Here is a 12,255-nt window from a genome sequence, read left to right as displayed (position 1 = left end):
TCAATTTTGTCACGGTACTTAATATTCATTCGCGTATGAGTGATCTTACCTCAGTATTCCAAAATATATCCAATCTATGCCATTCTCCGTCGTCGAGTGTTCTCTTTGTTTTAACTTTCAGTTCCAAAGTTCCAGAACCAAAATCTATTAGAAGCCTTGGTATTCCTCTTTCTAGCTCGACTGATATAAAATCTAAAGAATAAATTCACATATATATTAATTTACTGAATAATTTAGAAATTTTCTATTATTAAATTAAGGAATGGTAAGATAATTTACCGGAAACCATAGTTTCATCAGACTCAGGAGGTACGATTGGACCATTATAGAGAAGTAAACCATCGGACTTTCTTGTGATGAATTCGAAGCTCAAATGGCTGTTATCACACATTTCAAGAGCTGGATACCAAGCCCATCCATTACCACGGAAGCTTCTGGCAGTTTGTTGACATCTTGGCCCGTTATATCCAGCTGGACACTGGCACCTATCAAGTCACAACCATGACAATTAATATCTGAATTACAATAAAATTGAATTCTTAACTATAGGATTAATTTAATTTCTTACGTTAAACCAAACCGCGTCTCCAGACATCTTCCACCATTATGACATGGATTATTTTTGCAAGACTCGCCCTTACTGAAGTTTCGAGCGCCACACGTACATTCAGCAATGACGTCCACTCGTACGCCGACGAGGGCAGTTTTGTTCGCATTGACCATATATGGCAAATTGCTGATATCCAAAGTGTTTGTACAGCTACCTTCACACATTTCGTTCTCGTAGAAGCATTCGTCGATGCCTACCATTGTAATGTTTATACCGACGTCTCTTTCAATCTGAAATTCGATTACGCAAATACTTCTGGTTTCTACAAAATGTGCATGTTTCTTTCAACAAAACTCCGTTTGTCGTTCTTACCTCTTCACGATGCATCAAAACTATTCCATTTAGTCTTACAGGCTTGTAGTATGGTGATCCATGTGCAGCAAACCGTACGTCAGTTAGAGGTGGATATTTTCTTCTTAATTGAACGCTAAATACATCAACGTTGTCTCTTTCAATATTAAGTAGCACTGCTAACTTATCTCTGAATAAGTCAGCTTTACTTCTGGAGACACTTTGCGTCTGAAAGAAAACATGTTGATTTAGTTAATTTCGATTGGAGTTTTTACACATACATTTCTTATTATTAGAATATCTGTATACCCTATAATTCCACACTCTGATAAAATCTTCATCGCTTATGCCGGAAATACGAACTGAACCGGAATTCCAAACTGCTTCATGTGGAATAGTCTTAACGGTGACAGTGACATTTGCCGGTACATCTGTTTGCGTGTGTGCTCTGTCATAAACCTTAAATTTCAATTGATATTTGCCATCGTGGGTACCCGGTTTTATAGAAATCATTCCCGTATCTTCATTTAATTTGAACTGATCGTGTTCCGGACCGTCCCAGTAGAATTTCTTATCGGGTAAATCCCAGTCATCCAAGTCGTATACATATACTCGACCAATTTCCGTCTCCGGTGACTGACCCATATAGTTGTAAACGAATATGTCTTTTGAACCAGGTTGCATCTTATTGTCATTGACATCTCCTATGATCACCGTCAATGTACTTGTACCAGACATCAATGGATGACCAGCATCACGTATGACAATTGGAATCAAATATTCTTTCTGTTGTTCTCTGTCGAACGTACGAAGCGATGACACAACAGCCATACCGTCACCGTTTGCACCCTCTGTAGAAAAAAATCAATTGAATTATGCAATTGGTATGCTATAAGATGAATGATTAATTTTGTAAAAAAACTGCTACTACTCACTATTATCGCTTTCAACTTTAAAACTAGCTTTGATAATGTCATCAGCATTTGGATCCATCCTGAATGTAAATGGAGGTCCATTGCTCTTGGAACGATCGTCATCGTCGGTGGCCAATATTTCAACGACCTTTCTGACTGGCAAAAATTCGGGTAGTACCGGTCTGTAGTCTTTCAAGAAAGTCGGTGCATTGTCATTAATATCCTGAACTATAACCGTAAGAGTAGCTGTTGCAGTTTTTGGCGGAATGCCATCGTCAATGGCCAAAATTTTCACTTGATGCCTTGGTGTCTCTTCGCGGTCTAGACTTCTCTGAATAGATACCGTGCCGTTCTCAAAGATATAAAATTGTCGTTTTCTGTCGGAGCTTCGATCAATCGAGTACGATACTTTGCTCTTTCCACCCTGATCCGGATCTGTGGCTTTGAATGTCTCTAATGTATTGCCAATTGGAGCGTTCTCAAATACTGTCGCCTCAATGTTGGCACGCTCGAATTGCGGCTTATTGTCATTGATATCGCGTAATTTGACGACCACCCAAGAGTAAGCAACATGATATTTGTCATTATCGTTGTCTTCGCCTTTGTCATTAACTTGAATTCGGAATCTGAAACCATTACTCTGCAATGCGTCTTCGTAATCCAATTGTTGAACTATTTTGAGGGATCCCGTTCCGTCGTTGTTGCGAACCATCGTGAATTTGTCAGCTCCGTAGCCACTATTTTCAATGACCTAAATCAAAGAACAAGAATAGTATTAATCTCTGGTTAATCTTACGATCAAGCAGATTTATGAGAAGGAGAGCATTTTATACTTTATATTGAAATTTGTTGGTTTCATCTTCGTCGTGAACAGTCACAGTGAGGATAGGCATATCTGGAAGATCTGGTCCATCGGTTTCATCGACTTCAGTCAGCCATTCTTCCTTGGTAAACTGGGGCGGCATATCATTTATGTCTTTTACTCGTATCGATGCCGTCCCGGTTCCTTTATAAAAACGAACAAAAAAAAATGGAACAGATGAAGCATTTCCTTAAGAAATATTACATTTGATCAAACAAAAAAAAGAAGGAATACGCCAGTACCTTTCAACCCGCCTCCATCCATTGCGACGACTTGTATAGAATAGTCCGGTGTACGTTCTCGATCGAGGCAGCAAACAGCGGTCTTGATAACTCCAGTCTCAGATTCGATTTCGAAAATTGGAGAGCCGGTCTCCTCCTCAATTACGTTCTTTTCTATAGAATAAATGAGCTTGGCGTTCGCTCCCTCGTGCGGGTCATCGTAATCTACCGCTGTCATTGTCATCACGACCATACCTATTGTTTGTCACAAAGAGAAAGAGAAAACAATTGTTACGATTCGAACTTTGCACCAGAGTTACTTTCTCGTGAGGGGGGCTAAAAATTTATTTCACAACGACGGGTGAGTTATCAATCGTATATGTCAATATTTCCTACCAGCAGTGCCATTCTCAGTGACATTTCCGTAGTAAACACCCGCCGGGAAGACCGGAGCGTTGTCATTGATGTCCTTCAAATTGACTTGCACATCCGCATAGCCGACAAGTCCTTCTCCGCCCTCGTCTTGTGCAAATACTGTGAATCGCCATTGTGGTCGGCCATTTGGTTGATCGCGGTCCAACGGCTGGAAGATACAGATAACGCCATTATCTTTACTTAGTTTGATCAATAATCCACCTCAATAGACTCAGGTACAAGATAATGATTTGAGAACTTTTGAAGATGTTAGCCAAAATAACTGTTATTACGTACAAGTGCTTTTACCAGACTGTGTATTTTTGTTTTGTAACTATTAGGATTTCGAACCTGATACTTGTTCATGTATAAATTGAAAAAGATTCAATGCGATAAAACAACATCGATATGAAAAGATAAAAATATCAAAATTTACACTTACAAAGGTAAATAATAATTACTATGTAAACTCGAACCCAAAAAAAAATTCATGACTACATTTAAATTTTTATTTGATTAGCACAACCAACAGAGCTGTTAACTACGTACAAAAGTAAAATATATTTACCTTGAGCACATAAATCTCACCGGAAGTCCTATTGATATCGAACTTGCTATTGGCCGGGTTGTCCGGATCAATGCCTTGGCCGGTCAAGAAGTAAACGATGCTCTGTGGTCTATCCTTGTCTCCATCAGTCGCAGTGACCTACATATAGCATATAGGTGAGTTAATATACGTGCTTGGAAAGACAAATACGCGACGTCCGCGATATTTGCTATCGGATGCGCACAGCGAACGATCGCCGCACATACGTGCATTCGTCGAAGCTCGATAACTCACCTGCAACACGCGCTTCGGTAGATTCCTGTCGTCCTCCTCGGTAATCTGCGTTCTGTAAGTGGGGCGCTCGAAGACTGGTGGATTGTCATTCACGTCCTTTACGTGAATCACTACCACTGTGTAGTTCTCCCGCAGATTGTCCGACGCTGTCAACCTGAGCTCGTACTGCCGGCATTTACCCAAGTTTCAAGTTATTAATGGCTCGATTTCATATTAACGAGCGCTTCAGAAGCTTTGACATGCCATTTATGGACTTGAATAGTTAATGCGATTGAGCTACCAGCGAGATTTATCCGTATCGCATAGAATACATTTCCAGATTAATGCTGTACATAGAGTTTATTCACGAAGCATGAGTGTTAAATTATCTCGTCACTAATGCATTGTTTGAGAGCCGATTAATAGGTTCGATGATGCTCAAGCACTTCCATTCATAGACAAATTATATATTGAAATTAAAACTTACCCTCTTTCTCGTTTCGTAATCCAAAGCTCCCGCAACGTAAATGGCTCCTGTCATATTTTTTACGGCGAAAGCTCCGCCTATGTTACCGCTCGTGATCTCGTATCGAATACGCGAGGCTATAAATTTTGATTTTTTTTTTCATTTCCGAACGTAAAAAAGATAGAATGATACATACAGCGAATAGAAATCGAATTTTAGAGACTCACACTCATCGTGATCTTTGGCGGTGACAGTAAGAACAGTGTGCTGAATATCCTCATTTTCATCTACCTCAGCCTCGTAGAGACCCTTGTCGAAATATGGTGGATTGTCGTTTTTATCGGCGATTCCAATACGAATGAACTTTGTTACTGTAACAAAAAAAATCATAATAAACAATTAATAATTGTTTAGGTAATTACTTCAGGCTATCATTCCTTTGACAATTTCTTCATTTATTCACTACTTTCACTGCTGCTAAACAAGATTAAACGCGTCTTAAGGTTTTCTGGGAATTATTTATTTAAAGTTTGGTTTAAGAAACGTTGCGTATGTCAAGCACGGGAGAAATAAAAGTGGTAAGATTTCTTATAGACCCTTAGCATATAGTCTTTACAACCTGGAAAACTGAGAATCTACTTCAAAGTATAAGTAATTATGATTACGATAGCATTTAATTTTAGAAGTTAAGAGAAAAAATCCGACTAAAATCATAAGTAATCCCTTGAAGTTGATGAAAATCAGATAAGTATATTTTGTTTCACGTGAGAAAAATCGAATGTAATATGATATGGAAGTCGGTTTACAGAGATAGTTTTTTAAAATTTTGGATTTATTTTTTAGCAAGTATATGAATTTTTATTTAAGTGGTACGTAAAATTGACAGTATAAATGCCACTGTAATATTGAATATTTCATGCTAAAAACCATTTGGTTCTTTAAAAAAATAATAAAAAAAAATTTATGATTCGCTATAAAATATTTTATATTTATTCTTTCAACTATCAATTGAAAGCTTCGGAGAGTATGTTTAAAAGAAGAAACAAATTTACTGGAGAAGCATCCACTAACAGTAAAATCAACACCGCTATAAATCTTCATAAAAATACCGTTCCGAATTCGCACTCCCAAAAAAAATAGAGTGAAACCAAAGTTGATTGAAGCGAAGTGTTTTTATAAAAATACGATCGTAAATCGGATTCGCAAAAAAATTAAAATGTTCATCGAAACGCGTACATATATGTTTGTAACTTTTCCATAGGATTAATCAGGCAAGATAAATGCAATCCATAAGCATTTTATACGATAACTGAGAAACAACATTGTAACCATTTGCCTCGTATGGAAATGCGATGGAGCAATTCGAATAAAAATGTCGCGGACAGAAACGTCGTCGTCGTAGTCACATAGAGGTAGCATTGTTTCGTGGCGGGCGTTAGGTAGGAATGCATCGATAAGACGCCACCAGTAGGATCGTTCAAGGGTCACGGAAGAGAGAAAGAGAGAAGAAAAACGAGAACCAAGTTTTAATACTGCGCGAAGGAGAAATCGATCAAGCTCTTGTTATCACTGGGCGCTGGAGCGCGTTTTTTCTCTCACTCTATTCCGTTCAATATTTCGTTTTGACTTTGATCGATCAGGAGGTACAAAGCATCTCTGTATGAAAAAAAATAACCCAATGACAAGAATCAAGTGGATTGTCAATTCAGTTTTTTCGAAGCTATCCTTTACGAGCTTTATCTTATTTTTACTTCGTTCCGAGAAAAAATAATAAAAGCGAATCCGTCAATTGGACAATAATGTCAATGGATCAATTGCTGTTCGGATAAGATAGATTGAAATTAATGCAAATTGAAATAGAGTAAAGTCATACTTGCAAATAGCGATATTTATCATCTTTTTATTTTTCTATGTCAACCGAACAAACAAGCTCGTTTCTCAATGTTGAAATCGCTCTGTACTACTAATCATACTCGACAGCCACTATACCTAGCTTCACAATTTGAAACCTTCTAGAATTCTTTTTATTATCATCAAGTAGATAATAAAAGTCTAGCGACTGAAATTGAAAACTCTGGTAATAAAAAAATGGCTTGCAATTCAGATTCGCGTCTCGTTGGTAACAAAGAGTACATTCATTTCTTTCGAACGCTGCTTTGTCATACTTCAAACAAAAAAATTCGAATCATCGGTGAACCGTAATAAAATATTTATGAAAGCGATAAAACGTTTAACGAATATGCTTTACCGTTCCGCGAAATACTTTTGCTCGTATATAACGCAAGCACATCGTGAAAGCTCTACCTTTGCGTTATTGAATCGGTGGGTTTTACGCAATATTTCCTGTTCACTTTATCATATTACACAACTGAGCTTTTTCTCCCTTTTTCGTTCGTTTAATCGTCCCAATGTTTCACACTGTGACTTTTCGAAAATTCAGCCGCGCATCGCGAAAAATAGAAAATAAATTTATCTAGGGATGAAAAGCTTTTCAATTGTTACTGACAATCAGCGCACGCTCGTAGAATCGATTCTATTGAGAGCTCAGCGCGTTTGACGTGCAGCAATTTGCGGGTATTCTCCGCACAGTTTTTCGCTCTGCATACGTTTTGATTCAACTAATTTTTTCATTTTTCTCCATATACCTGCGGAGTTTCCACACTATGAAACTTTTATTATCCAATTGTGCAGAGAGCTGTTTCTTTGGTCTCCATTCTCTCGACGAGTTTTCCTCATCAGGGAGAGTTCTATTGCCGGTATATTATTCCGTTAACTCGTTGTCCCGGAGGCCAGAACAGTTTCAGCGCGCGTAATACAATTCGCTGAAATACGTGCAAGCTCTCTCTCTCTCTCTCTCGCTCTCTTTCAAGTTCGTTCGTCGAAAAGGAGGCCGTTCGACTCGAAAAAGCTGCGGATTTTCTTTCTCTTCTTTGTAGAATCCCGACGCCGCTAGTGGCGCACGGCAGCGTTCGGCTCTAGCCTCATTTCTCGGCTCTTTCGCCGAGCAATCGCCAATTTTTTTATACGGCGCGCGCTAACCCTCAATTCGATTCGAGTTCGATTTCTTTGCTGCCACTCGTTTCATCTTCCAATCGCTTCGTCTTTTTATTCCACCACACGTCCCACAACGCACTCGGCAATTCGACTTTGATTCTACATGTCAATCGATTGGCTATTAGTCTTTTTGAATTGTGCAGAAATAAGCTGTTCTAAACTCAAGCGTCGGTCTATTTTCTCTTTCTATCAGATATACGTCGTACGTGTAAAATTCATCGAAACCTATTTGTTCAATTGGCTACGATTATTCCGTGTTTGCAAACCATTACACCGTTGCAAATATATAATAATAAGTAAATCCTTGGTGCAGTGGGTGTTTCAATAATTTTCCAATAAATTTAGCGCGCTGTTATTGGTTATGAAGTTAGCTTGAACGTCAGTTACTGAGCCTATTTCCAAAGGCTCACAGAGCAAGCACGAAGCGAGCTTTGTTAAGTTTGCATTTACGATTCCTTTTTTTATTTGATTAAGCATTGTAGCTAAAGATCGCGAGAATTTTAGCGACTACAATGCCGCGAGAAAAGAAGGAACCCGAAGGGGAAACGCACACAAGAATTAAAAAATAACGAGGAGAGGGTCCGCAAGAATTTCATTCATTACACCGGGGAGAGTGCTACTGCTGGAGTTTTCGCCTAGTTATATCACAATTAAGCTTTCATGAGCGTCGCTCGCGACGGCGACGGCACCAGTCGGATGTGACAAAGAATATTCGCGAGCGCCTTTTATTCGCGAAAAAAAAGAAAGGGCAGCTGCAAGCTACTGGCGTACCGCGCGAAAGAGAGAAAAATGTAGAGAGGTGATGGTTACGAGGAAAAAGAGAGAGGAGAATCGGGAACGGTCGAGAGCTGCGAAATGCGCAGAACAATTCCTAGGGGCTCTGTCCGCGCGCGCAAACGTTGCCGGCGAAGCCGCATTATTATTCTCTTTAAAGAATTGCCCTGAATGCGACTGGTCCGCGGTGCATATGAAGCGCTCTTAAGATGAACGAAATTAAAAAACGTCCTCCATTGATTCTAAACGCCTTACTGCCGCCGCTGCTGTTTTCGACTGCTTGCCTACAGATTTCACGATTTACGACTGCGACACTAGGCTATATTACTTTTTTGTTTTTCCTTGTTCTCGCGGTGTTGGGTCAAGGGGATCCCGGAATATTTTTCGAATTTTCGCAGCTTTTGTTTCCACCTGATTATTTACGTTCCGATGACTTGAAAAGAAAACAACAAATGGCCGCTGCGCTTTTTATTACAATCGCTCGGTGCCAGTTTTCAGCAAATAAAGCGCATAAAACGGACAATAACCGGACGCACGCGTTCATCTCTCCACTCGTTCGCGTGGCTATTGATCTTGAATTAAAAAATAGGCAAACCATTAGCCAGATGCTACGATTGTTCGCATCTTGCGAACGATACAGTATTTTCCAAGCGTTACTTTTTCCCTCTCACGTTTCACGTCGACAATATTCCGGAAGCTCGTGGATATACTCAAATAATATTCGTCTTAGCGCAGTGTATACTACGAGATCAAAACGCACGTATTTCATTAAACTTTGTTTTCATCCATGAAAAAGTTTTGATGAAAAAATAACCGGATTCTTCGCTCAAACTTTTATAAATTAATAGCCAATAGTCAGCTTTCGTAACAGTTTAAAAATCAAAACTTTTCTCTCGGTCATTTACGTTGAATTCCTTTCCGCAATGCTCAATTTGGAAAAATGAAACTTGCGCGGAGTTGTTGATAGGCGCAGTCTTTATTACTCAAACTATATAAAAAATTCGTTTCGCTGATGAAATTCGTGCAATTTTGTAATTGTTTCTGATTAGTTTCCAACGTCCGATCATATAATCTCTTGCATGTATTATTCCAAAACTATTGCCAATTTGCATTGTAACGATTCTAATTTCGTATGCACATTTATTATGATGAATGCGAGAAGAATAGTAAAAATGGTTTTTGAGCAAATTTTATGTTTCAGCAGTTATTAATATTTGTGAGAATTGATAATAAAAATATTCCGGAAAAGTGGCTTTTTATTTAGCTCGAATGTTAAAATCACACTATCCATCCATGTGTACTAGTGTCGTCAAGTGCGCTTCACATACCTTTCACTTTTGCTAATATTTAGTTTCATGTACTTAAATCAAATTACAATTATTTATAGACGAAATTTACAATTCGAAAATACACCACATCATCAAACAATACTACGCTTTGATATGATAATATCCGTCGATATTAATTGGCAATTAAATATTTAATTAAAATTATATTTGTAGATTTAGTTGTAATTTCAAATATAATAATGTAGCAGAATTTAATTTAGGTGTTTAGCTGTAGGTAATGGAATGTACACTAAGTTCGTTTCTCCTTTTTATTTTTTAAATAACTCAAACCATGAGCTGCATTTGACAATTACATTTTCATTATATTTAAACATATGTTTATCTAGAATCCTAAAATTTTTGTACGACATTCCTATATCAATAGATGTATTTTGTTGACAAAAATACTGGTAATCAGTTTCAGCTTATTTGGGGTAGTGCTTTTCATAAACTGAATTTCAAAATTTTCACTTTCAACAATCACTGTTATTGTATCATCTTTTATCTAGTTATCCGTCACATTTTCGACTTTATATTTAAAGTTATAAAATTAACTTCTCAAAATTATTTTAAGAAATTACACAGCACCATATTAGCTAAAGTAACTTCACTTGTGAAAACTCTATTGTTATCTAATAATTTGTTGTTTTTTTTTTTATTAATAAAGCCTGAAGAGGTCAGCAAATGTGCTGACGAAACGTTGCTGAATATAATTAAAATTAAGTGATTTTCCATCTATCACTATTTCCCTTCGTTCCACCATTAAAAAATTTATCATTTAAACAAATCATAAGGGAATCAAGACAGTATGTTACGTTTAAAGTAACTTCACATTTCTTCATTTAAAACATCGATTTATGATTTTTTTATTATTGATTATATTTATTCAAAGCTAAACTTGATAACATAAATATTCCATAAGTTTATATGTCCTGGGAATAAATGTAGTTAAACGCGTTAAGATTATTTTACCATATGATTAGGTAAATGTGGATTTTATCCTTTTTCTGTTGCTTAGATACCCATACATACTGTTATACATAGTAACCCACGTGACCATAGTTCAGTCAATGAGATCACGAATAACCTGGCTTCACTTTTAAATCCATTTCTCTGTTATAAAAAGGAATGAATAAATCTAGAATTCATCTAAACAATGATAAATAATCATACATTTAGAAATAATTTATCCATACATAATAATTATGTAATGTACTTAATTAATTATATAGTTATACGTACAATACCTCTGCCATATATTATATCACATAAAGAAAAATTCTACAAAAATTACTTCCTTTTCTTCCTTATCAACAGGAACGGCAGAAAAATTTCCCATTTACTTAGCCAGCACTTGCACGGTTACTAAACACAAGGCGAACTGATGTCTCGCGCTTGAAAATGCAAGCCGACACGGCAAAAGAACTCCCCGCGGCGCATCTTTTCTCCCGCCGCGCAAAAAACACAGCGTGGCAAACGCGATAGCGATTACGTCGCCGCGAGCGCAAAAGGCTGCAGCACTCTTGTGCGACAATTTCATTAAGACAGCGACGAAGAAGTTGAAAAAAAAGATAAAAAAGTAAGATAGAGAAGTATGAGTGCTTGGAAACCAGGTACATTTGTATACCAGTTTTCGTGGTACAAGCGAGAAAAGGATAGAGCAAAACGCTCTTCAAGATTTCACAACGCTCGCGTACGCTACCTCAATGGATTTCCCAGAGGTCTTTTCGTGCCCGCGTCAGAGCAAGGAAAGAGTTTTCCTCAAAACTCCTAGCTCTTTTTTTCATTTTCATTATTCCATAAGAAGACGTCACCGAAAGGTGAAAATTGCCTGAAATATTGGAGTAGTAATCAACGTTACTTCTATGTAGGTTATTTTTTCTCAGAAGATAATTTAATATTAGAATATACGTAGAAATTGCTTTGAATATTGAATGTTTTTCCATCAGAATCCAGTAAATTTTTTATTTAAATATTTCAAACTCTCCTTACGAATATTCTCAAAGTTTAACATTTTCAGAGTTATCGGAGAATAATTTAGATAAAACATATATTTCATTCGCAAAAAGCCTCAACTAAAAACTTCGAATGCTCCATGTTATTACAAAAAATAGCTTTTTAATGAATAAAGTTAAAATATAAGAAAAACGAAAAATACAAAACAAATTTTCATTTTATACATCCTCAAAATAAGTGCTTTTTTGTGGTGATTAGTTCGAATAAAAATGAACACGCAATTTGTTGTAAAATTTGCGAGTAGATCCTATTTACATGCGTCGTGCAAGTTACAACGACAATAATAAAATACGCGTTCGACGATATTGACTCAGCGTAAAGCTTGCGAGTCATGAGCGAGAGCGAGGAAAAAGAAAACGAGTCCTTAAGGAACAAAAAAGAAGGTCGAAGGGGCGATAAAAGCAAGTGCAAGCGAAAAATTGCAGTGGGCAGGCAACGTGAGAAGGAAACTTCATCGGGTAGGATGATAAATATTTTTTAATCGT

At 37.3% G+C, this 12,255-nt stretch overlaps 1 protein-coding gene across 2 annotated transcripts in view; it reads right to left on the bottom strand.

Annotated features, from left to right (window-relative positions):
* Nucleotides 1-12,255, bottom strand: part of LOC131668788 (neural-cadherin) — a 75,976-nt gene that overhangs the window by 6,076 nt on the left and 57,645 nt on the right. For both annotated transcript variants that reach the window (XM_058943223.1, XM_058943222.1), the window contains exons 14-26: nt 4,826-4,969; nt 4,620-4,735; nt 4,154-4,318; nt 3,881-4,018; nt 3,295-3,481; nt 2,920-3,153; nt 2,649-2,821; nt 1,837-2,566; nt 1,211-1,752; nt 923-1,129; nt 569-840; nt 280-485; nt 50-192 (exon numbers count right to left, since the gene is read on the bottom strand). In XM_058943223.1, the coding sequence (XP_058799206.1) occupies nt 50-192; nt 280-485; nt 569-840; nt 923-1,129; nt 1,211-1,752; nt 1,837-2,566; nt 2,649-2,821; nt 2,920-3,153; nt 3,295-3,481; nt 3,881-4,018; nt 4,154-4,318; nt 4,620-4,735; nt 4,826-4,969 (3,257 nt within the window). The remainder of the gene's footprint in view (nt 1-49; nt 193-279; nt 486-568; nt 841-922; nt 1,130-1,210; nt 1,753-1,836; nt 2,567-2,648; nt 2,822-2,919; nt 3,154-3,294; nt 3,482-3,880; nt 4,019-4,153; nt 4,319-4,619; nt 4,736-4,825; nt 4,970-12,255) is intronic.

Source organism: Phymastichus coffea, unplaced genomic scaffold (assembly GCF_024137745.1).
Source record: "Phymastichus coffea isolate CEN01 unplaced genomic scaffold, Cenicafe_Pcof_1.1 PCOF00083, whole genome shotgun sequence".
Taxonomy (NCBI): domain Eukaryota; kingdom Metazoa; phylum Arthropoda; class Insecta; order Hymenoptera; family Eulophidae; genus Phymastichus; species Phymastichus coffea.
This window is presented reverse-complemented; position numbering and strand designations above follow the sequence as displayed.